Genomic DNA, 26,299 nt, shown 5'->3' with positions numbered 1-26,299 from the left:
AAAAAAAAAAATGGGGCAGTTCTATATCTCCCATTCTACTGGGCCGATTGATGAAATCACACACATAAATACATATATACGTAAGAAAAAGAAAGAATATGTAAAATATTAAATTAGCAACATAACTTTCCCTTCTCAATTCTAAAAATAGTAACCCCTCTCTGCACTGCGTCATTTCGAGACTATTCTATGTCATATGATTCTTACGTAATTATGATGATGTAAATGGAACTAAAACTCAACCAGTCAATAGTAATTTTACAGCAATATTAACTGTCCAATTGTAATGCATTGAGAACGAAAGCTAACTCAGTCTGAATAAGATTTCAACCTGAACATAACACACTTGCTTTGGTCTAGCTATATTGCTGTCTGTCTGCTGCTGCTTTCTTGCTACAAAGCTATCAAAAATGCAAACTTCTCGGAGTAGGCAGAGTTAATTTTCCCACTTGATTGTGGCCGCAACATGTTTACTAAACTAAAAGTTGAATTAATTATTAACTGCGAAATTTCTTACTCATAGTGGCGTTTCAGCATTCTAGACATCAAAATTCCTCCTTCTGAATATATTACATATATAGTATACATATTGTTACGAATTTTGTATTTAGATAGCTGATGTTAGTAGAAGTATAAATAATTTTTTTTTATTTCCCCATACAATGCAGCACGTGATAAATTTTAAGAGAAATCTAAGTAAAAATATAAGAGCACGTGCATTTAACATTAAATAAATGGATATTTCTTTAATTTGTATTTAAATTGAATACAAGCAATTGACTACTGAGTTAGCTGCAACCTTAATTCTCTCCTCTTACTGGTTTCAGAAATCTCGAAAAGCAAAGAAATTACTAGAACTCTCTCGCGATCGACTGAAAGCTTTAAAAAGCCGGAGAGAGACATCTCAATTCAGTTGTTCAGTTAGCAGCTGCCATTGCTGTTGATGCGATTAGCTTTCTCTGTGTTGTGCTTTGCATTCTTTTTAACATTTGTAGTAGTTTAAAGTATAACTACTGATTATTACTGCGTGATATTGGGAACACTGGTACAAATACTTCTGAGAAAATTCCAGCGTTTTGTTATTTTTTATAAGAATAAATTTTATTAACTTTTTATCGGATTTGTGGATTAAATCTGCTATGAATCTGTCCGCACGCAACAATATGTAAGGTAAAAAATATATAAATCAAAATTATAATTTAAACTAAATAAGATTAAACTTAGATTTTTCTACGTCATCACTATTCGAGCAAAGGAAAGATGGGATGGCCACAATCACTTGGAACTCTAGTCGTGTCCATTCGCAGAATATTTACATTTTTGATGGCATGACGATAGCAAGCAAGCACAGCGAAATAACGTCTAAGCAGTGCAGAAGTTCAAGCTAAAGTGCGTAATTACGCGAGATGGAATCACACGAAGAGAAATGTTTTGGTTTGAGTTAAAAGTTTCAATTCCCAATTATTACGTCTTCAGCGCTGCGCAGACCATGCGAAATGGAATGATCTATAAATGACACAATCGAGAGAAGTTATTACGATTTTTACAATCTAGAGGGAGAATTAAAGGGAATTAGGGTTTAGTTTAAATTATAATTTTGATTCACATATTTTTTATTTTACAGATTATATATATATATATATATATATATATATATATATATGATGTACCAGCTTTTGTCCAAAATAAATAGATTGGTGAAGAAATATAGATGTAGTCGTAGCTTAAATTATCAGACGATAAGTTTAAAAAACAGGATCCATTTATTATTGGTCAGGAGAACTAGTAGTTACAAAAATCATATTTCCGGAGTAAATAAAAAAGAATTACTAATAACTTTTTGTATTAAGTTTACTGCATCGCTACATTAAAGAAAAGACCCCGATTGTCGCAAGCAACTAAACGATTGTATAAATGCAATTTCTTAAAGGGTTAAGTTTTTACGGTTTGGCAACACTGTATCTTTTTTATGTTTAGAATAAATGAAGTAAAAATGCATCATGACTTTGCATTAAGGTGGATTGCCTGTTTTAAGTGTATTAATTGGGTGGATTGCCCGTATTACTTGATTTTAAGTTTCTTTTACTGGAGTACCGACTGAATGAACAAAATTCAGGTAGAGTCTTGTAACACCGATATTCCTTTGCAAGTCCTTTTATAGCCTCTGGAAAGGCGGAGCTTCCAAGAAATGACGTCAGCCTCGTCAGCCAATCCAGTTCGCTTTAAATATCTCCAGAACATTCTATAACTGTACGTGTAGGAAAGGCGGGAAAAACAACTTAACTACGGGGCTGTGGATTTAATTCCACGTACTTTCAAATAAGAGACCGTCGCCATTAAAAAATGAAAAGAACATACAGTTAGAATTTTAAGCGTATTCTTGAGTATGGAATTTTATTATTACATACTATATATATATATATATATATATAGGGAGAGAAAGATGAAATATGTATATATTTCTTTAATGGAAAAATTATGCAAAAGCCCAAATGTGATAATTTCTTTTTAAATTTGCATTGATAATGTCATTATTCTTTTAAATGCTTGCTGTTCAATATCCAGATAGAAATTTTAAAAACTTTGCAGTGCATCTGGGGTGTATGGTATATAAAATATCGCCAATTTTTCTTAATTGGAATAGTTTCTTAAATGGAATTAAACGCTTTTTAATGGTGCCTTAATTAGAATTCCGAGATTAGTCCAAAGCATTGGAAGTACACTTTGTTAAAAACGTTTTCAGGATGAATGCAGTAATTCATCTCATACCCTTTTAACTACGCTCTTTATTTGCTGTCATCAATTTCTGATGCTTAAAGTAATTTTCCTAAAAAGCACTTTTATGTGGTTTCGATAATGTGATATTTTACTTTAAATAATTCTGCATATTAGTTATTAAAACTACCAAAAATAATATAGAATAAATGCATTATTTCCATAATCTACCATTATCCTTGCTCGCTTTCAAAACTTCCTACATTTTTACCTTAATTTGCTGCGACTGTTGTTGTTTACCAACGAGTTGTATGAAGGTGATGTGCAGCGGAAATAATCACTGACGCAGCAGTCTCATCAAACGGCTAGAATACTATAATTCGGTTATCCACGGAACGATTGTTTGCTGTTATTAAGCAATCCGAAATGTTTGCGTCAGCCTCCAATCAGGATTCCATTAATTAGATGGGGTTTCCAGAGAGATTAGCTCAACAACGACAGCGGAAAGCTGGGGCTAAATCATTCGACTGTCTGCTTTCCGCTGTTTGCACGGATGTATTTGCAATAACTCAGATGGACTTTCAACGCAATTCATCTGAGGATTTCTGTTTTGAAATCTCGATTGTTGTTTAAAGCGAATCTTACTTACTTAACTATATCTTCCACGTTAAGAGAATAACTTCTCTTAACGTGGAAGATATAGTTAGATTTACAAAGAAAATCCTACAAATATATTTTTTTCACAATTCTTCAGGAGGTACCTGTTTAATTTCTTGAATAAGTTTAACTTTTTTTACATTTTATATTTTAGTAACTTTAATTATTTAATTACAGATAATAATATATTTAATTCTTGCTTCCTACATACGTAAAGTTTATTTGAATTAGCATGTTATTAGCCCAAAGTGGCGGAAGCCCAGAACGGCTATTAGTCTCAAATGGGCATTTTGTGGCGTTGAACTCTAAACGGCAAATCACTAAATATTATTTCCCTGTATTATACAGTCAAAAGTCGTTAATCCTGACGCTCATAATCCGTAATGATCTATAATTCGAACCTCAAAGCTACAAACTTTCTGCGCATAAGTCAAATCATAATGCGTTCACGCTTGCGAATATGCATTTACGCATGCGCATATGTGTGTGCGCATGCGCATAATATGTTTACGCATGTGCGTTTAATGTATAACGGACGGTATAAGCTAAGCTAGAATTATCTAATTATCTATTTCAGTTAATGTTGCAGATTGCGTTGTTCCTTAATCTTCAAATTGGATCCAGCTTATTATTTTTTGCAGACTGTTAGAGCAATTTTATAAAAATAAGCCTGAACTTTCGATTATGTCAAATAGAATTTCCGATGCTGGAGCTGCCAAAGGATCTACAAAGCAAAAGCATATTTCGATGTCCATCAAACAAAAAGTGGAATTGCTGCAAAAAATGGATAAAGGCATATCCTTTGTTTCCCTAACCATTCCGAAATCTGTTTATCAATTTCACGCTGCTCTGCGGGGGGGGGAAGTCGCGGAGCGCAATGAAATGGAAGTTGATCTGTCAGCAATATCCTTATCTTTAGGGCAGATGTTTTTATTTTATTTGTCTTATAATTCCTTACTAAATGTAGAAATTCATCTCGATGTAATCCGTCTTTGATATGATTTAAATCAAATTCCTCGTCATTATAATTCGCTTCAGGTAGTGAAGAAAGTGACACAGAGGTTATTGAAAACGAAAAAATTTGCATTGACAAATTAGTCGGTGTTCTCGACACAGCAATTATAGGACTTGAACAGCGGAACTTTGTAACTGAACAAGAAATTACGTCTGTTTATAGAATTAAAGAGAAAGTATTATCACAAAAAACTAACCAACTTAAGCAACTTACATTGAAAGAAATGTTTAATAAAGTAAACAAATAAATATTAAGCTTTTTTTTTTTGTAAATTTTGATACCCTTTAGATCACAATTGTTCTTTATTTCATAAATTACGGTTTCATATTTTTAATTTTATAATTTCTGCATGCCATCTTACCAGATTTAAACTAATGATATATAATCCGGAAAAATCGATAATCCGGAATCGCCGATGCCGACGAGTCCGGATTAAAGACTTTTGACTGTATTTAGAAATTAAATAATGAAGAATTTGCATGAATATATGCATTTTTCTCGCACTGTGAAAAATTAACGATATCTAGAGCCATAATATTTTAAATAACGTAATACTCCATAACCACGTGGGCTCCTGAAGACTCGAGTTTTGAATTTCGAATTTGTTTTATAATATATTTCACATTTTGTAAAACTTAAACGAATTTTTGATTAACAAACTCAACAATTTCAAAGCGAGAAATGGCAATACTGTACAGAAAAATCATTTATATCTCCAGCGCGCGAGACTGTCTATCGGAATTTCTAAAGATATGCTGTTTTTAAATATTTTGTGATATTGCTATTAAATTGAATATGTGATTTAGATGTGAAGAAAATGGTATTGAATAAATAAACGTAACACACAAAACGTTTAAACAAACGCCCCTTTGGACATAATAGTTTTTTTCTTTATTTATTATATTGAATATTTCCTGAGTTTCTACTATTCATTTCTACTCCACCAGAAAGTATAGATAAAGTGAGTTTAAATTACATACACGACTTTAAGTTTAAAGCTCTGATATCTTATACTCAATTATGTAGCAATAAGCTGCTACATATCCAGTTACTACTTAATCTATATTTGAGGGAGCAAAATCTAAAGGAAGATGGGATCATTTTATATAGCTTCTAAATGCATAATATTAATGTTGTTTGGAGATTATCAAGCGAGATATCGCTTTGTTTAAAAATATATGATAAATTCTTTGGCGGTCTTAAATAAACCTTTTTATTTAAGCTTGACTTGATCCGATGGGACAGTTTGTACATATATTAAAATGCCTCTGCCACTTGCAGTGTTAAAATAATATAAAGATAAATTTGCAATTTAAAAAGAAGGAAATCGTACCGGATACTACACCAGCTTGGTTTAATTAAATTGACTCTAACTTAAATGGTGCGATTTAACTCAGCTAGAAGCTAATTAATGCAGGAATATTAAGTGGCAGTTTTGGGAGCTAGAAAGTAACTCTGTAAGAGTCTTTACCAAAAGCTCTATTTCTAAAACATTCAAAACCCTCACCAAAACACTCATTTAAATTTTGGTGAGTTCTAATGGAAAGGAGAAAAAATAGTACAAATACAAATCTCCAAATCTGGTTAACATAAAATACCTTATAAATTCACCACCATAAAGTTATCCGCATGTTTATGCAATACAATAGGAAATAGAAAAACAAGGAGCTTTTCAACCCTTTCATAGCGAAACCGTCTGTAACGCCCGTGCATTCAGACATACGCAGGTCGCCCGAACGCCATTTTTACCTGGCGCTTTCCCACTTTCAGGTTAATGCATGGGTTATTGGTATCGAGAGCAGTAAAATGACATGCCAATCATTCTTCCAAAGTGGCTAAAGTAGTTCTCTTGTTTGAATGCACTTTTTCCCTCTCCTTTGATTAGCGTCAATGTTTAGCTCTTGATGCTCGCAGCTTCAATCCTGTCCTAAGCGGAAACTGTACACAGTGCGTGAAACCGCACGAAGATCCCCAAGTGAGAATTAATCACTTACTCCGTAGGAATGTACTTGACAAGAATGGTTATATGGTACTTGACAAGAATGGAATAGGTTATTACTCCGTAGGAATGTACTTGACAGAGAGGAAGAAAATCTATTCTAACAGAAATTCGTATACATGGGCGTTTCAGATAAGTGAGGGATGAAATTTCGGATTCTTCCTATGCGAAAGAGATAATGGTGCACGTCATAAAGGTACCAGAGCTTTTATGCAACTAAGGCATCTTTCGAAAAAATAGAACCTTCACAAGGGTGCCGCGGAGTTAAGGTGCCAGCATCCTTATGGAGATAGAGACCCACCAGTGGCCGATCTCAAAGTCGCTGAACGCTCATAGTTCGACCTGGGTTCGATTCCAGGCAAACGAATTGGCTGCATGGGCATTTTCTTGGATTTCCTCTTGTGTAATATGGAAACTATCCAGTTATTCCTAGAAAATTTTCCACAATAGCATTCTTTCGCTTAGGCAGATACCTATCGAGGGCTTTGCTATTATCAAATAAACCAAAACAAACTTTACGAAAATCTGTTTCTAACTTGAATAAAACAATTTTCATGGAAGTCGTGGCAACTTTAAGTTAGGGTACATTTTTGTAAATGGAAGGAAATAAAATTTTAGTTTGCTACTCTAATTAGAAAAAACAAACTGAAAATTCTACTTATATAGCTTGAAGATACCCAGGCTTTTATGAAAGTTGCTGGACGTTGAACATAAACTATGGACGTTAAACTATGGGCGGACGCCATGGTGCCCGTGGGCACCCGCCCATAGTTTAACGTCTACCCGCAGCTGTGGGATTACTATAAAAGTGTTTTAGTTTTCAATAAAATTCTATGTGAAAGTTTTCTCCTTTTTAATTAAATGCGAAACGCAACCAATCTTCTTTTATGTGCATGTATTGTTAACTCTATCCAACTATAAATTCACCTTGTAAAAGTAAATGGTGCTCATCTTTCAACAGATATAATCTCTAGATCTCTAAGAGAACTAGAATGTGCTCTTAGGGAGGCAAAAAGGATGGGGACACCTGTTATAGACTCTCCACCTTTTTTTTTTTTTTTTTTTTTTTTTTTTTTTTGTAGCATACAATGTAAACTTTACGTAGAAGACGAAGTAGCAAATACTTTCGAAGTCTTTGAAGAATAAATGCTGCAGAAAAAGGTTTTAAATAACATTTTCATTTAAACTAAATTAAACAAATGCAAACCCTCGGTGCTCACAAATCTCCACCACTGCTGGCTAATGTAGTAAATTGAACAGAAAATAAAAATGTAATGAATCACAATAAATTAGAAAAGGCTAATAACTGGCTCCTTAGCTGAATTAACTGATCAGTTGCACACAGCAATGCCGAGCCTGGAAATATGAGTATAAACTAAAAAGTGTCTAACACCGACAAGAGAGCTAAATTCAAACACGCAGCATAAACTCGGAACTAATTCCACGACTACCCTTTTCAAACTCTTGAAAGGCAGCTTAAATACTACTTCTGAAACACGTTTAGATTAAAATACTACTTCATTTAAAATTTACATTCCGGCAGGAAACTAAAATCAGGAGGAAAAGGAAAGTAAAACTAAAAATAATTGGTTAGAATAAAATAAAGACCTTTCAATGTTTTGCCTAAAATCATAATCACGTAACTTAGTTCTAGTTCCTAATATTTATGAGATAATTTCCAAAGTATGGATCCTACTATATGAATTACTTTATTCTTTTAGGAAAGGGCATATGTTTTCAAAGATTTCGAAAACATATTTACTCTGAGCAGACTCAATTATATGTCAAGAAATATCTGTTATTTATATAATCAAGAAATTAAATCAGAGTATCGGAAAAAGAACTGCATTAATGGAATTGCATTAATTGAATTTTCAAATACAATTACTCTGATATGCCGAATTCCCATAACTATGCTGAAGCCTTTCATCAGAGCATCTCAGATAACTTCGATATCTAGCAATACTCGCACCTGCCATCTGCAGAAATATTTTCATCTTCAGCCATTCAATTCATTCCTATCATATTTGTTTTGTCATCCATATCCATATTCTCTGTCATCCATATATTGTCTCTGTGGATTGAAAGAGCCTTTCTGTTTGACGCGCAGTTATTACCGGCACTCAAACTTTGGCATTTAATTTGGCAGAATAGCAGTTTGTTATTAAATACATTCTGCACGGTTCTGGTTACGAGATTCTATGAGTACTGCTGTTTGTACATAGTTTTGTTTGCACACAGATAAATTTATTACATTGACTAGTATAAAATAAGGAATAAAATAAAATACATTAATTTTACTTTATTATAATTATTTACTTCAATAAAGGAACTTCCAAAACAGAAAAAAACAGTACGATACTCGTAAGTCCTACACAGCCCTTCTAATCTTGTTGCCCAACAGATGTAACGCGGCAAATTGCTAAACATTCGTAGTTTGATCTGGATCCGATTCCAGGAGAAGAGGCTGGCTGTATGGGCGTTTTTATGATTTCCACCATGCGTACCGTGAATATCAATCAGTTTCTTTCAAAAAAATCCTTTACAAAAGCATCTTTCTCCATAGCCATCGCGTCCTTTCCCAAACCAATTAAACCAAGACATTTTTTCTGAAATTGTACCTCAAATATTGGAGATAAATAGGATCATAGCACATGCCCTATTATTCTGGAAACTCTGTGGTGTTGCGAGGCCCCAACCTACACGCAACAATAATAGTGACTTCTATGAACTGGAAAGTACACAAAACTCTTAAGAAGGGTTTAACTCCCTTTTTATTCTACTTTAGAAGTTACAGATGCGTGCACTTGACGCTCACAAACTACGCCGACCCGGAAATATAAAAATAAGAAACTAAAAATGAATAATAACAACTTACTACCTGCGAGGCTCTCTAAACGTAACTAACCTAACGGCATTCTAAGATACCGCTGATATTTCAGCAAACTTCTGAATATTAAGTTGAAAGATTCAACTACCTGCCGAGGCAAGCACACAGGCTGAAACGCGCGGTTCTTCAATTTCTACCTAGCCACCTTCACGCTCGTGAAGCAAGAAAGCACACTTACGAACTCGTTTCTTTTCTATTTAACTCAAATTACTTCCACTGACAATTTGAATACTTTGCGCGTTCTACTAAAATTTACATAGTCTGGCATTGGCAATTCCAGGGGAAAGTAAGGCTTGACAGGAAAGATAGTTTAAACTTAAAATAAATGTTAGTTAAAATAAATATAAACCCTACAACTCGAAACACAATTTGTTCTTTTTTACTGGTTAAATGATTATTTTTATTTAAACAGTGTATTTTATTTTAAACCCAAATGGGCATTAACAGAGAAGGGTTATTAGTCTCGAATTTTGGGTCGAATCACTTTAAATGTCCGAATCAATTTTTAGGTTGTTTGCAACAAATAGTATCATTATTTATTTATTTATTATTATTATTATTATATATTGCTGGCCATTAAAATTGCAGCACCAGGAAGGAATGATCGGACGAACGTCAAAATCACATGAAAGGAAGAGGAGATTGGAATATACAGATGATTAGTACTTCCGCGCATTTAGACGGCGCTGGAGGAAGGAACGGTATCCGAAAATCTGCAAAAAAAGAAAAGTTGTATAGTGGATTTATCATTAGGAAAGCGACTTGTAAGTTCGGCGCTTGCTCGGGATGTCATGTTATGCTTCGAATAAGAAGAAGAAATACTTACCAGCAAGTGTCGGAATTCGACAGAAGCAGGATCGTTGCCTATCGAGAGTGTGGATTATCGTTCCGTGATATCACCTGTCGCATTGGTCGACATCCAGCCACTGTCATCCGAATATGGAATTAATGGGCTGCTGAAGGTCATACTGAATGACATGCAGTATCCCAAAGGCCTTCCATGACTAACGACAGAAAGGACAGACATATTGTGAGGTCAGTCCTGCAAAACCGTACGACCACAGCAAGGACCATTAGTCAAGAAATGGGCATGTTTCAAGCACGCCCATTATCCGCTCGTACGGTGAGCCGACATATGCAGTTTCGTAGCCTCAGCATAATGACCATTGCTTTGGCTTCCTTTGACGATACAACATAGAGAGAGGCGGCAACTCTGGTGCGTCGAACGACAAAGCTTGATACAGGAGTGGCACAATGTGACTTTTGAGACAACTGCGATCCTGCGTGCAGTATTCTGATGGCATATTTGTATCTGGAGGCTCCGAGAAGACCGCACATTACCTGTTTGCATTTAATATCGATATAGGTGCCCTGCACCTGGCGTGATAGTTTAGGCAACTATTGGGTACACGACACGAACATCTTTAGTTCGGAGAGACGGTAATTTGAACGCAGATCGGTACATTTCTGACATCTTACGTCCAGTGGTTGTGCCTTATCTTTGAGGCCTTCCAAACGCCCTCTTCCAACAAGCTAATGCAAGACCACGTGTTGCACGTCGTGTTCTAACCTTCCTCAATACTCATGGTATTCGATTGCTGACCTGGCCTGCACGGACTTTCGATCTTCTAGTCATGGGTTGCTGAGAGACTGATCTGCCACCCTTCCTCAGCTAATACGGTTGATGAAGTGTGGCATAGGCTTGAAGCAGGATTGAATGAGTTTCTGTCATTCAAGCCCACTTCGACGCCATGCCTAATCAGATAAGGGCCGTTTTAGCTGTCAGGGGTGGCAGCAGTTTTATTAATTTCGCACCTCTGTAAATCCCCAAACTGCTCAAAAATGTATTCATTTTGTTTTCATGCCATACGTTTTACATACAATAAATATCTTTTTTTGTATTTGCTTTCCTTCATGGTGTTGCAATTTTAATGGCCAGCAGTGTAGTTAAAGAAATTAGATAATGAAGAAGCAACATGAATGTATCTCGAATGGTGAAAAAACAACGGTACCTAGACGCATCAAATTTTGAATAAAGTAGTTCTCCACCAGAACATAGAACCTGGAAGCTCGAATATCGGAATTTGTTTTATTTTCTATTAAATTTTAAAACTTTAACGAAAATTTGATTAAAACCTCAACAGTTTTAAAGCCACCAGTGAAAATATTGTAAGGAATAAAACATTTTTCTCCAGCTGGCGAGACTGTCTATCGCAAATACTAAAGATATGCTGTTTTTAAATGTTGTTAGCCCAATGTGGCGTTAACCCAAATGTTCTTGAAACGTGTATGTGCGTGATGAAACGTAAATGAAAAAAAATCGCCCGTTTAGGATTAATATAAAATCTGAAAGCTTTCAAATTTTTTTAAAACATTTTTTTAAAATTTGCTGTATTTAATTTTGGTAAAGATTGTGCAGTTAAGTAATGCATTGTTATGTACGTAAAAGAAGCCATAAGATACTCTTCTTTCTGAAAAAAATAAACAACATATTTTTTTAATCTGCTTTTGATAAAATATTTTTTAAATAGCTAAAACAAAGAAATGAATTTTGGTAAAATCAAGGATCAATATTTATTTAAATTTTTTTGGTACCAAAATCAAACAGAAGACAATTTTTATCCATATAAAAATATTGCATAACTTAATTATATCGATGTAATATTGACCTAAGATATTACTTTTATAAAGGCAATTAATGAGCTTAATACATACTGTTACATTTAATACTGTCACGATTTTTAATGGGAACAATTTGGATGTTTTGCTTCAGGAACTGCAAATTAAAAAACTGCAATACATATTTGGTATTGGTATTGAAATATGTATTATCTTGTATTACTCTTCTACGATGCTGTACAATTTTATAAATATTTGTGTGTGCTCATTTAGAGTTTGGATTTTGTGTAATGTATATTAATGTGTTTGTTTTCATTTGTTTATTTAATTAGTGCAATTTATATAGTAATTTTATATTTACTCATTATATATTTTATTTAATTTTGAAAATTTTCAGCCACTTAATGTAATTATATGTATTGGTTTTACATATTATATCTCAGCTCTTTTAATTCTAAGTCGATTGACCTTTGAATTATCTGAACAATTCAAGCATCACCTGATATATATGGTGAGATATATGATTATTAAGCTTACTAGAGCTATCTACCTAAGGTGAGGGATGTCTTCGTGGAGAAATTTCTGAAAGAATCTGGTTTGTATACACGTTACAATGGGAAAAACTTTGAAAACGGTTATGTAGCCAACCCGTTCGCCTAGAACCGAAAGCAGATCGGAACTACCAGTGTTCATTGACTTTACACTTCGGCCTTTGGAGGGCTCCCGAAATATATGAGAATCCTAAAGAGTCTTGAGGAAGACCTTACCTTCAACCTAGAGATATTTGGCGATATTTTTGAAATTAAAAAGGAAGTTTTCTGAAATTCTAGTTTTTCGTCGGAGTTAAGAGAAATGCTTAACTCCCCCCTTGAACAATTAGTGTAGTGTAAACGTGAGGCTGGGAATAGCTATGATCCAGTTGGGTTAAGATTGTTTGCATGTTTTTAAACTGTTGAGCTTCCTGTTAATAAGAAAGTTTCCCTTGTGTTTCCTGATTTTGAGCTCTTTATATATGTGTATATTATCTGTAAAAGCTGTTTTTTTTTTGCCAATTAATCTCAAGCGTTCCTTTTCTCTCTGGCTTTTAATTTGAGGAAATCTTTATGAATGCATAGCACGACTACTTAAATTAACAACATCAGAAAAGTAAGCCGCCTAACCGGTTAGTGGTTAGCTTCGTTGACTGCCGTGTCGAAGGGCCCAGGTTCGAATCGAAATTGGGGGTGGAACTAAGCTAAATCCCACTGTGACCTGAAAGGTGCTTAAGGCTGCTGTCAATTGCAGGCGTAATCAAGCGCTCCTTGCCAAGAGGAATTTCGTCGTTTTAGGCTGACTACGTCAGAAAACTGAGCATAAGCAAGAACAACATAAAAAAAATTTGACGCTTTGGATTTTTTGAAAGATTAGACTGTTTTCATCTTCCAATGACTCGCAACATATTTCCTTCATCACGAAAGGCATTCAAAAATAAAATTTTACTATTTGAATTCAGGCTTTTAGCAAATTTCGGAAGCTTTATTTCTTCATCAAACGCACATGATTGAATAAGTTTCATGTTGTAATCGTAACATTTTTAGCTGTTGAGTGTTTGAGAAACGAGTACCGCCATCTACTGGCGAAAAATGAAAACAAATACGAAAAAAATTCTTAAAAGCTGAGGGTAAAGGCAGACTGGGATCAGGATTCTTGTTGCTTTAACTCTTTTGTAATCGTTATACATCGTGCTATTTTAACTCCAGATGCATAATAATTTTTTGATAATAGTAAAGGCTCGTCCATATAATGTAAACAGAGATTTTAAATGATATAGTAATAAGTGTTTCATTGTTACGTAATGCATTTTCATTCCTTAGGAGGATATCACAACAGTTTCTGCGAGTTAGGCGGTAATTAATCACTTCTTACTTCTCAATGTATACGTTGAAGCATACGTAACTCTGAAATTACATTTATTTAACCTTGACTTGCTAACCTTTTTTTCGTTGTATTAAACAGAAACCAATCAAACTTCAGTAACTTAGACAAGAGGTGGAACTTGGCTGAAACGTTCTTATGAAGACCATTCCCTTAAGATCACTGCTTCTGAATGTAACCAACATTTCTGAGAGCATAAATAAACATACATGTTGAACATTAACCTTTTCGCGCTGAGTATATATCTGGTATATATAAACATATATGCCAGCAAGAAACGCATTCAGCTCCCGACCGGCACATTGGCGTTCCAGAGTCATTTTTCGTTCAGCCCCGGCTGTCACACATTTGCGCCATGGTCCTGGAACGTTTCAAAGACCACTAAAGGGCGTCCTGTGTCCCTTACTGAGAACTGAATATAGTTTTATGATCCTGACCTTTAATTTGATCACATTCTGCGTAACGTTGGTGTCAGCTGTTGCGAAGAGGGGATAATATAAACAGAAAGACCTCTTGTTTTAACTCGCCATGTGATACAACCGCTACATGACCACAGGATATACCACGTGATAAAAACATTCGAGATTCTATACTCCTTCGAATCCTTTTTTTTACTCTTTTCCTGCTACTGTATATGGTATTTTAGAGTTACCATGGGAAGGTCTATCGCGCTTTGCATTGCTTTGATTTCGGAAAGCCTTGATTTCAGTTTATTATCTCAAGCAAGCGTTATTTATCAGACGAATGGTAAATAAACCAGTTAGTGATATGAATGAGAGCGATGGTTCATATTCTGAAAACTTACAACAGAGTGATATTTCTAGCTATTCTCATATGGACATTTTGTAAAAGACAGCTCATTGGGTGTCTTCCTTCCAATTCACGTGAAAGATTTTGTTACCTCTTCTTGTAAACAGGCTTTCTTGTATTTCTTTATTAATTTAAAAACTTATTTATGTCTTTCCGTCAATTAAAACTGTAATAGTTCGAATAGCACTTCCAAAAATTATTTCTCAAAGTAAGCAATTTTTTTATATATTTTTATATAAAGTACGGGAAGAAGGTTATTTAAAGCTAATTTTAACGTACGTAATAGCGTAAGTAATAATCTAAAATAATGCAAAAATTTTGGAGTTAGGACGTAAACATTTTTATGATTATATGTTTCTAAAGTTAGGCTTAGCGGACTCGAGATCCCCCCCCCCCCGTCTGTGGAATAATTCCTTTCGACTCCCATCCGTTCCGAGGGAACTGTTAAATTAACCAGAATTAATCAAATCGCATGTTCAAAATCTTTGAATAAGATTTATATAACACTAAAAATTATTTAGTTCCATTTGTAGATTTTCTGGTGCTCTTTCCATGTTCATTTTTAATGATAATTGTAATAATGTAAACTTAGTCCTCAAATAACTTAACATCTCTGCAACGCTGCATTTGCATAAAATACAAAATTTAAATCTAATCGCGGGCATAAAATGTTTTCGTAGGCCACTTATTTGAGACCCCTGTTCTAGACTATATTTCAGAGCACGTAATTTCTAGCACCACTGTTTGCAGTGCTACACTTATTGTCTAGTCTTCATGTACTCATGGGCCTTTTATTGACTATCTCCATAGATTTGGCCTTCATCATACAGATCAATGCATCTGCGGAAATACGAGATCAATCGACCCTTATATGTTTGGTTGCGAAATAACTAAAGATGTCCATTTTAAAAAATATACTTCAATTTAAGCCCCGCTTTGGTTTCAACAACTCCTTAAAAATAAGTTTCTTCGAAATAAACTTCAAAACCTTATCAACCATATTTCGATTAATTGCGATAATTTAAAAGCTACTTAATTCTTTAAAAATCATTAATTATCATCATACGCCTTCAACATTATTTGTCAACGCTTGCCTTCTTTCAACGATTATCATCTAGCAACGTAATCTGTCAATGATTATCATTTATCATCATCCATCTATCTGTAAACGTTTGCCTTCTTTCAACGATTATCATCTAGCAACGTAATCTGTCAATGATTATCATTTATCATCATCCATCTACCCTTGTTCATCTTCTCAGTCCTTCTTCTTCATCTTCTTGATCAGCATACGGTGCATAGCTTACTAATAATATATTACTAATAATATACAGTGTATAGCTTCAATAATGTCAAGAAACTATCATCATCCATCTTTGTCTTCTATCATCATCTATTATCATCATTCATCTTCGGCAGTATTCTATCATTATCTATTATCATCATTTATCTTCGGCAGTATTCTATCATTATCTATTATCATCATTCATCTTCGGCAGTATTCTATCATTATCTATTATCCTCATTCATCTTCGGCAGTATTCTATCATTATCTATTATCATCATTCCTCTTCGGAAGTATTCTATCATTATCTATTATCATCATTCATCTTCGGCAGTATTCTATCATTATCTATTATCATCATTCACCTTAGGCAGTATTCTATCATTATCTATTATCATCATTCATCTTCGGCAGTATTCTATCATTATCTATTATCATCATTCATCTTCGGCAGTATTCTATCATTATCTATTATCATCATTCATCTTCGGCAGTATTCTATCATTATCTATTATCCTCATTCATCTTCGGCAGTATTCTATCATTATCTATTATCATCATTCCTCTTCGGAAGTATTCTATCATTATCTATTATCATCATTCATCTTCGGCAGTATTCTATCATTATCTATTATCATCATTCACCTTAGGCAGTATTCTATCATTATCTATTATCATCATTCATCTTCGGCAGTATTCTATCATTATCTATTATCATCATTCATCTTCGGCAGTATTCTATCATCATTACTTATCAACACGTTCATCATCTGCCATTTCCTGCATAGCACTTCATATCTTATCTTAACATCGTCTTTGTAAACACTTCTTCGTCACCTATCCTCATTATCATTTCTTTTTTCATCCATCATCTACATTATCATAGATTTCCTATATATATATATGCATCATCGTCAACAACCATGTACTTTATTTGTTAGACTACAGCATCATCTCTTTCCATCTTCTCAGTCCTTCTTCTTCATCAAGCAGTGCATAGTTCCAATACTGTCAAGAATTATGATTATCAAAGACTTGATTTATTTGAGACTAAAAGACTAGTGTCATCAAAACCTTCAAATTCAGACTTTCCAAATGCCTTTTATTATTAACTCTTGGCTATAGATTAAAGACTCCTTGACTTTTGATTTTTCAAAATTCACCTAATACTTTTTTTTTGTCATTATTTTTAATTTCTTATTTAATTTTCACTTTTACAAATTTCCAGTTTTTATGTTTAAGACAACTATACTATGTTACAACTTTATGGACTTATCATTCATATATATTTTTTAAAATTCATTAATAAATGTAGCGGATGGTAGATGGTTCTATTAGTTGAGCAATAAAGCTGAAAAGTCGTAACGACGGTACAGCTGGCTTAACTGATGGTCTCCAGTCTTCATGTACTAATATTCCTATTAATTATGTCTAATATTCCTATTAATAATTATTTAATTGAACCCGTAAGGGAATATATGTTAAATTTCTTTCGTTACTTACATTAAACGTTGAAAAAATAACTGTTAGCTCTTAAATGAGCTCAACGAAATCAATTTCCTGCAGTGGTAAGGAGTCAAAAGAAAAACCGGTCTGAATAATTTTGTTGTTCGTTTCAACTGTAGTTAATTTCCTTGCTTGACACAGCTTTCTCTTTCTCTGCAAAGTAAGAAACCTATTGTATTAAGTCGCACAGCTTGGGGGGTCTACACTAAATTAACATCTAAAGTACTGCGTTTATCATTGGGAGCTGAACAAATAAAACGAAACTAAAGTAATCCTTTTTAGTTTCTACGTGTCACTATTTTCTGAAGAAAGAGCAGCTTTTTCCTTCGATAAAAGTCTTTGAAGAGAAAATTTCCCATGGTTACTTCTTTCGTAGCTCTGATTGCTAGCGATCGCTTTGATAGAGAAGAGGAAAGAATGCACGAATAATAGTGTGATGATCTTCTCATCTCGGGGTAACTTGAGAGAGTCAGGAAAAGGGTTAAAATTAAACTGCACTGTGGTGTAATGGCCGAAACCGCTACACAAACCCTGAGTTGTGACACAGGGTTGAAATGAACTTCAAACTCATGTTAACTCAATAACATGATATGAAACTCAATAACAGGAATTTTAATAAGCATGAATAAGAATTTAATAATTTTTTAATTTTTTAATAAGCATGAATAAGAATAAGAATTTAATAAGCCTTAACAGTTGCATGTCTTGACAATATGGGACTTGGATATATTTATTCCCGTAATTTCAGAATTTTGTTGCAGGAAAAATTCTCTAATGCATTATAAACGAAGAATGATCGTTCTTAGTAGGCCCACATGCCCATAGCTCTAAAGAGGAAAAATGTTTTCTCTCTTCTCAGGAAACCACATTAATTAATCATAAATCATATTAGTCATCATAAATTTTAAAAAACTGATAATTTTAATAGAAAATATTTCAAGCTGTTTTACATTAATTTGAATAAATTTTGATAATTTAAGTTGTATTTTTGTAAAAAAAATTCAAATGTCATTAAAAAGGGTTCATATATTAAGAAAATTCAATGGTAAATAAAAAAAGCAATATATTCAATATAAAACCAGTAATACATCACTTTATATTTTAGTTTCTTGAGAATTCAAATATATGAAATGTATTCGCAAATTATGAATATTTGTTATAATATATTTTACGATTTTACGAAAATTTAAATTTTAACTAGGGATGGAATATTTGCATTCTGAGTTCCCATGGAACTTCGAAATGATTTGAAATTCAAGACTGGAACCTCTTATCATCATTTTTATCTTTTACCGTCATTCGAATACTCCCAATTCTAACTTGAAACCTATTAAACATTTTAACTCATTTCTTTGTATAAATTATTTTTATTGATTTCCAATATATGTCGTCATTATAAAAGAACCCTATTACTGCAATATCAGTTGCCCTCAATCACCAGTATTCCCCCATGGCAGGCACACTTAATGTTTTAGATAAGTATTTGATAAGAAATATATAAAACGTCTGAACGATGATTAAAATATATTCAGACGAATTATATTAAAAAAAGTAAACTCGACATTTAAGACTTTTAATAATGTAATTTTTTTAGCATTTTTAAAATCCTTTTGTATTTTCTAAATAACCGTATGTGCAATTTCAAAATGAATATTTCTAAACTTGATTTTTATTACATAAAATATTACAAATTATGATTTAACTAGAAAATTTTTTCTTTTTTTTTTCCTTATTAATTTTACAGGAAGGATTCAAAAGAAATTTGAAGAGTCAAATTCAAGAAAGTCAGGACTCGTTCCACTAAGTTTAAGCTGCAACACAAAATTAATAAATATACTAAAACTTTTCCTCAGCATCTCGAGATTATTTTAAACATCTATAGAAACTTTTACATTCAATCATTTCTTTCCCCCTCACTCTTCGTTACATGAAGTGTTTGAAAGATTTCGGAACATTTCAAGATTCGAATTGAAGAAAAGTTAAAATTCGACCATCCATTAGCTTCGTTTAAACCTTGAAATTAATAGACAGAAGCAGACTACATTTTCTTCAGCATTCGGATAAATATCTTAACGTCCGTGGACTTAAAACATATCTTACGTTATTACTTCTTAAACTAGCTCTTCGTAAATTTACGCGGAAATAACTTATATATCTTAATTTAAATGAGCGAAATATTTGAGTTTGGAGTGAACGGCCTATGCTTCTTACACTTATCTTGGGACTAAAACCAACGGGGGAAGTTCGTGGGACCAGATGGCGCTGCAACCGCATTCCTCCTCCTACCCTCAGCAGGATGCTCCTCAGCATCCCTTCGGAGTCAGATTTAGAGGAGAAATCGCCACTCGGGCATCCTGTGGGAGGAAGCACCTTCTGTTCTGAAGTAAAGAACTTGTGCCGACTCTCAGCATACCCATAGCACGTGGCTCCAAACTTCTGAGTTGGAGGATGGAGCACCAAGTATTTGTGGCTATCGCGACTTGCCTGTGGCTGATATCATTAGCCAGTGGCTTGACGACTACTGAATCCGCGTCGTCGACCACGAGGGCGTCGTCTACTGAGAAAGTGATGACTGCAGAGGGAACGACAACAAGAACAACAACAACATCAACGGTGACGACACCAACGTCGACAACCACAGGGATACCACCACCCCAGTCGTCCACCGAATGGCAAGATATGGAAGAAGCGGAGTCCGAAAGTTTGGTCAGTTTCGTGGTGGCAGAAATACAGAAATTAAAAATGGAACATAAGGAGTTGGATGAATGTCAAGAACTGGATCTTTCGACAGTCCTCAGCGGAAAGAAACTGGTGAGTACATTTTATGACAAATAATTTATGACAACATTATGCGACAACTAATTTCGTGAACTTTTAAAACATCCTGAAGCGACTAACAGATGTGTAAAAGACGAAGTTTCATGGTTTTCTCTATGCTAAAGGAAATGTTATTAAGCATAAATTAGCAACGCCTCAATCAGTTTAATTTATGCAGAGGATTTTATTTACATTTGATGATAAAAAATGACGCACGCCATTAAGCTATTAGATTTAATTTTACAGAATTAATGTGTGGGGTACGGTATGAGGCTTACAACAAGCGATAAATGCATAAATGTACTTCAAATAACCAATCAAGAAAGTACGATTTGTGAGCCTTGCATTATAATAGATGTAAAGCCTTACATATAATAATAGATGCGTGTCGGTAATAAAATTTGGGTACTTTTCCGTTTCGCCGGCGCAAATCTCGCCAAGCAGACTTTATTGGCGACAACATACATTATGCACACAAAAAATATTAAAAAAAATGTTAGTCCTAAGAATTCTTTTTTTGAAGGCATAAACATTTTAATATCGCTTAAAATTTTATAAAAAGCCAATAAATAAAGACAATAAATTTATAAAAAGACATTAATTTAAGAATTTACTATGCTTTCATGGTTCAAGATCCTGTTTCGCCGGTTCATATCACGTGACCCCAAGCGATCTCATCTCACGTATACTACTCTACAAAAATATAATGCTTTCAGTAATTATCTACATTAATTTCAAGTTAAATCTTAATTTGGAACACAAGTTTAAATGCAAGAAATACTTCAATTCCTACGAATAGCTTACTCAGAAATTATGTAAAACTGCAGTGCTTTACTTCGCTAATGCATTCTCATTAGAATTGATGAATTTAACCCTTGACTTTACCTTTTCTATATTTTCGGCTTCGGGTAAGCGCTGTGATTGCATCCTAATTGATTTAATTGCCGAAAATGGCCTTAGACATAAAACTGAACTATCTGAATGAGGCGTTAAAGGTTACCAGCGAGAATATTCCGTTTGGCATCGGTTGTACCATTATTGGCGATTTTATCGCTTGCGCCGGCAAAACGGATAAGTACCAAAATTTGTATATTTCTGCAGGTTAAGGTTAATTAGAGAAAATATTGAAAAAAAAATCTGAAATTTTTCAGATTTTAAATTACGTCCAAAGGGGCGTTTTTTTAACGTTTTGAGTGTTACCTTTATTTATTAAATATCATGTTCTCCGCACTTAAACCATAAAATTCAGTTCAAGAGCAATATCGCAAAATAATGTTAAATTAAGCATATCTTTAGAATTTCCGATATACACAGTCTCGCGAGCTGGAGATAAAAGTATTTTTTTTCTATATAACGTTGCCATTTCTCGCTTTTAAAGCATTGAGTTTGTAAATCAAAAATTCGTTAAAGTTTTACAAAATATAAAATCTATAATAAAACAAATTCCAAATTTTGGATTTCAGATGCCCATATTCGCAGTAGGATTTCGTCATTCAAAATTCGATGGCTCTATGTACCATTGTTTTATCACAATGCGAGAAATAGACAATCATTTATGCAGATTTTTCATTATTTAATTTCTTCAAATATAATGCAGGACTCTAACATTTTGTGGCAACAGTTTGAAAAGTGAACCGACGTTTATGAGTCCGACGCAAAATGCCAAAACGAAAGCAATAGTCCTTCGGGACTGAAATCCCTTTGGACTAAATAGATAAATTAAGTGGAAATATACATGTAATTTGTTAGTAATCTGCAATATCACCTTAACCTTTTAACTGTCATGCCCGCGATTGCACTGGTGTTCGAAAATGTCACGCCCGAGTATTTCTCGGGGTAATTTTTTTTTTGAGTGCATCGTATTGTCATACCCGAATATATATCGGGAGATGTTTATTTCGGCTACATTTGGTTTTCCAATAAAAAAATTTGACAATTTGTGTGCCCAAATCATCAAAATAACTTGACAGTTAAAGGGTTAAAAGCGGGAAAATTTACAGTTTACTCTTAAATTTAAAAATGAGCATTTTTAAATGAATATTTTATTCAAGCGATATTTTAAAATATATTTGAGGTCCAGGTGAAAATCAGATCTAATTTCTATGCGTTCTCTGTTGTTTTGTGATAGATTGTTTGAAATGTTTAAATTTAAATTTTGATGCAACTTAGAACACTAACTTGTTTATTGTAATCCTTCAGATCACTATTCGAATGTGTATTTTGAAGGTACAGTGTTATGTCCTATTCTCTTTGGTACCTCTTGCCTATTTAACAGAAATAATTTTAGTCCTGATTAGAAATAATATGAAACTCTATATGATAAAATTGGAAATAAAAATTTGAATAAAATTCTGCATATAAAAGCCGAAAACAAACTCCATAATTTTGTATGTATTTTAGCTTGAAATTGACACATTTTGTTAGTGAGGTGCAATATATTCCTGAGAATTATTTATACAATATGTTAGATAAGTTAGTTTTTCAGGAAGAATGAAGCAAGTTGCTTAGAAGCTTGCTTTTAGCACTTTGTTTCTTAAAAATAAGTTAAATGTGTTACATTTTATGCTTAATACTGTTTTACATTATTAAGCATAAAATGTTATTATTAAGCATAAATTACATATAATGTTTTACATTATAGAACATTATTGAATAAATTCTTAACGCGTATATAAAGTATTATTAATTCTTCACTAAATGTTAAAAATGAACTAATGTTTTAGATTTTATATGTTTTACATTTTGTGCTTAATAATGTTCTATAATGTTTTACATTATAGAACATTATTGAATAAATTCTTAAGGCTTATATAAAGTATTATTAATTCTTCACTAAAATATAAAACGTTAATTGTTTGAGTGTTCGTTATATTAACGAACCAAAAAAAGAGATTTAATTTTTACATGAGTTTAATGGACTTTTTTTAAGTTTAGCCTTATAAAAATTAATATGGAAATAAATTAATGAATCTTTTTACTAATTAATATCTTAAAAGCTATTTTGACATTATTGCATGATTTAATTTTTTAATACCCTATCGTCGATGACCCTACATTATGCTTGCAGAATGATTTGGAAAGGTTCGGCGTGACTTGGCTGATGAACGTACCTGTGTTCGTGAAGTCCAGACTGCTGTTCTCTGTTTTTGTTCGTTTCATTTATGGATGTCATATTTAATGTTTTAGGTAACTTATTTTTGTAAGCCCAGTGTTGTACACCTCTGCTACACGGTGAGATTGTACGTATTCAGAAAAATTATTGGACGGCTAACATAAGATGAAATTCAATTGCTGTTCGTTTTTCTTTTCTTTTTCCTTTCTTTGGAAAAAGAGAATGCGTGAAAGGAATGGAAGTTGTTTAAATAATCGTTTGTTTTTTTCAAACAAATGTTATTAAATTATGGATATATATAAATTATATACTAACAAGTAATTACCAGTACTTTGTTTAACCGAAAAAGTGCATATTCCTTTTTTTTACCTGACTTCAAATAATAGTATAACCGTTAAAATCTCATTTTATAAAATCCAGTATAAATCTTGCAGTGTTTATAGAACTATACCGTAACCCACAAGCACAAACATTGGGCTAAAATCTACTCTAGCTAAAAAAGAATTTCGAATAAGCAAGGCAACATATCCAGTAACTATAGCTATCAGTGTACTTTCAAGTTCATTAACCAGAGTGTGCAAAGAAAGAACATTTTAAGTGTTCTTTCTTCTCTGCTGTTCTTAGCGGTTAATTAATGGAGTGGGATAAAATTTACACGGAGTACAATATTTTTCAAATTAAAGTACAAAGCTTCTAAGCACCATAACATTTTTCAAAGCATTCTTCATACAATGAAATGTATACAAATCTCTATTAACTCGATTTATGCGCAAAGGTCTATAATTCTGAATAATATATAGTAAATAACATATAATTCACTAAACGAATCTAGCGAAAACCGATGAAAAAAGTGAAATGGGGTTAACGTTGATTTAATTTACTAATTTATAGAAAAAGACCTGCAATTTTCAATCTATATAATAAAATGTATTTCCTCTGATAACTATAAAACGTTTTCGTATATAATGTCGTTACGCGGTTTTTGCAGCATTTAGCTTCAAGTAAGTATGTATTACCTGTTTCATTCACAACTGCGCGTATCTGTTGTGGATCTCTAAAGGACAAAACGCCAGAGACAGTCGAGACTGCGATTTTGTTTGCTTTCCTCCCCCTAAGGTATGCAGTAGCAAGTACTGTTTCCCCAAATGCATTGTATCAGTTTCTTGCAAACATCTCGTTTTAAAAGGCTAGTGAAAGCTTCTTTACTAGGAAGAAGAAAGGACGTCATTTGAAATATTCACAACTCTTTGTGAGTTAATGTACGGGGAGGAGAGGAAACGGACGGGACGGGTAATGGACGGGAAGGGGCGTTTAGGTATTTTAAGCATACATGTTAGCGAACTCTTCGGTTTTCTAATGGTTAATGGTTAAGTAGACTATGCTTCAAGTAAAATACATTTTACTAAAATCTCTTGCAGTGTAACTAAATGGAAAAGGTAATTATAATGTGATCGTCAAATTCCTGGATCCAGGATCTTAAACCCCTTCAAGGCAATCAAACTCCGAATCCCCTTATGGCAATCGTTTTTTCTAACTGTGATATCTGGAAAATTAACGAGTACCATAAAGTACCAGCTTAAGGATGAGATTCGAGTGATTTGACTTTGTTTTACTGATATAACTATGATATGACAGGTTGAGTCTTTCGCTTTATTTGAATAAACAATTTAACTGGAGAGACATAAAACACACTTTGCGTTCCTTATTTCCAATTGTTGACTGCTATTTTAACTGCTTACGTTCTTTTAATGAAATAATTTCATTTCACAGCAATTCTAGACCATTTTATTTCATTGTGTGTTGTTTTAAAGCCTAAAATTCTACAAAAGTTTTGTAAATTCTAATCAATATATATAACTGAATTTCATATTTTGCAAATAGTTTTAGCTAATTGTAATATAATAAACATAGCGTTTTAACACAATATCTTTTAAACAACCTAAGCGACATACAATTCAGTCTTTTGCAAAATTTAAATCTCAGTAAAAGTAAATGTGGCTAAAACAACATTTTGGGTTAGGTTGATTGAATGTGCCAATGCCTACGAGAGCTTTTTGAGAAGGTGAAAGATGTCTTCGAACGCAAATTTCTAACGGAAGCTGGCTCATATTCACGCTATGCAAGAGAAAACCAACCAAAAACACCTATGCAATCAGCCCGTTCGACTACATTCAAAACTGAATCAAACTACCATTGCTTAGGGCTCGAAACATTTCGGTGACTGGTGAAGACGGTAGAAAATTCAGGAGTAAGAAATGATAAAATGTTTCATACTTAGCTCGCTCGTATTCGAATACAGTATCTTCGGATAACGAACTTGATACGCTAACTACTGCAGGATAACTTGAAGTGTGCTACCTTTAATTCTTCCTGAGTCTACACTTCCAAATCCGGTTGGTTAAAACCACGATAATGCAAAATAGTCATTGAACGTTGAATAAACTTATTTAAAATGCATTGAGAATTTTAACAACTTATTTTAGGTGGCAATTATTTAAGACTTTCATTCCAGGAATTAAGATTTAATTCCAGAATTATTTAAGACTTTCATTCTAGGAAGTCTAATACTATAAAGTTATCATTAGTTGAAAGAAGATCTTTTTAATAGAGCGTATCTTACGTGTCAAAATTTCTGATTATGGTTATATCAAAAATTCCACGGAATGCTTCAAACATAGGTTGCAAAATGTTCGAATGCTTGTTCTTTTAAATATGAAATATTTTAATATCACTGAACTTATGTAAATTGCGTATTTTGAAATAATTATTTGCCAAATTCAAGGATACGTAAAACTATAGATATTATCTTATGAATTTAAATTTACATTTACGCAACATGCAATGGAAAGATGAAAGGTAATTAGTACATAACATATAGAAAGAAAGAGATGAGAAACATTAAAAGAAAGCAACGATGAAGTGCGCTGTAAGTTGCATTATGTATTTACAGTATAATTTGT

General features: G+C 33.3%; 1 protein-coding gene across 1 annotated transcript in view; it reads left to right on the top strand.

Annotated features, from left to right (window-relative positions):
* The first annotated feature begins 19,723 nt into the window (after nt 1-19,723).
* LOC118186428 (uncharacterized) overlaps nt 19,724-26,299 on the top strand; it is a 360,368-nt gene continuing 353,792 nt past the window's right edge. Inside the window, exon 1 of the mRNA XM_035356519.2 lies at nt 19,724-20,221. Coding sequence (XP_035212410.2) covers nt 19,859-20,221 — 363 coding nt within the window. The 5' untranslated portion in view covers nt 19,724-19,858. The remainder of the gene's footprint in view (nt 20,222-26,299) is intronic.

Source organism: Stegodyphus dumicola, chromosome 8 (genome assembly GCF_044657685.1).
Source record: "Stegodyphus dumicola isolate Sdum_Otavi_A_Nest chromosome 8, ASM4465768v1".
Taxonomy (NCBI): domain Eukaryota; kingdom Metazoa; phylum Arthropoda; class Arachnida; order Araneae; family Eresidae; genus Stegodyphus; species Stegodyphus dumicola.
The sequence above is the reverse complement of the archived record's forward strand: the minus strand, read 5'-3'. Positions and strand labels throughout refer to the sequence as shown.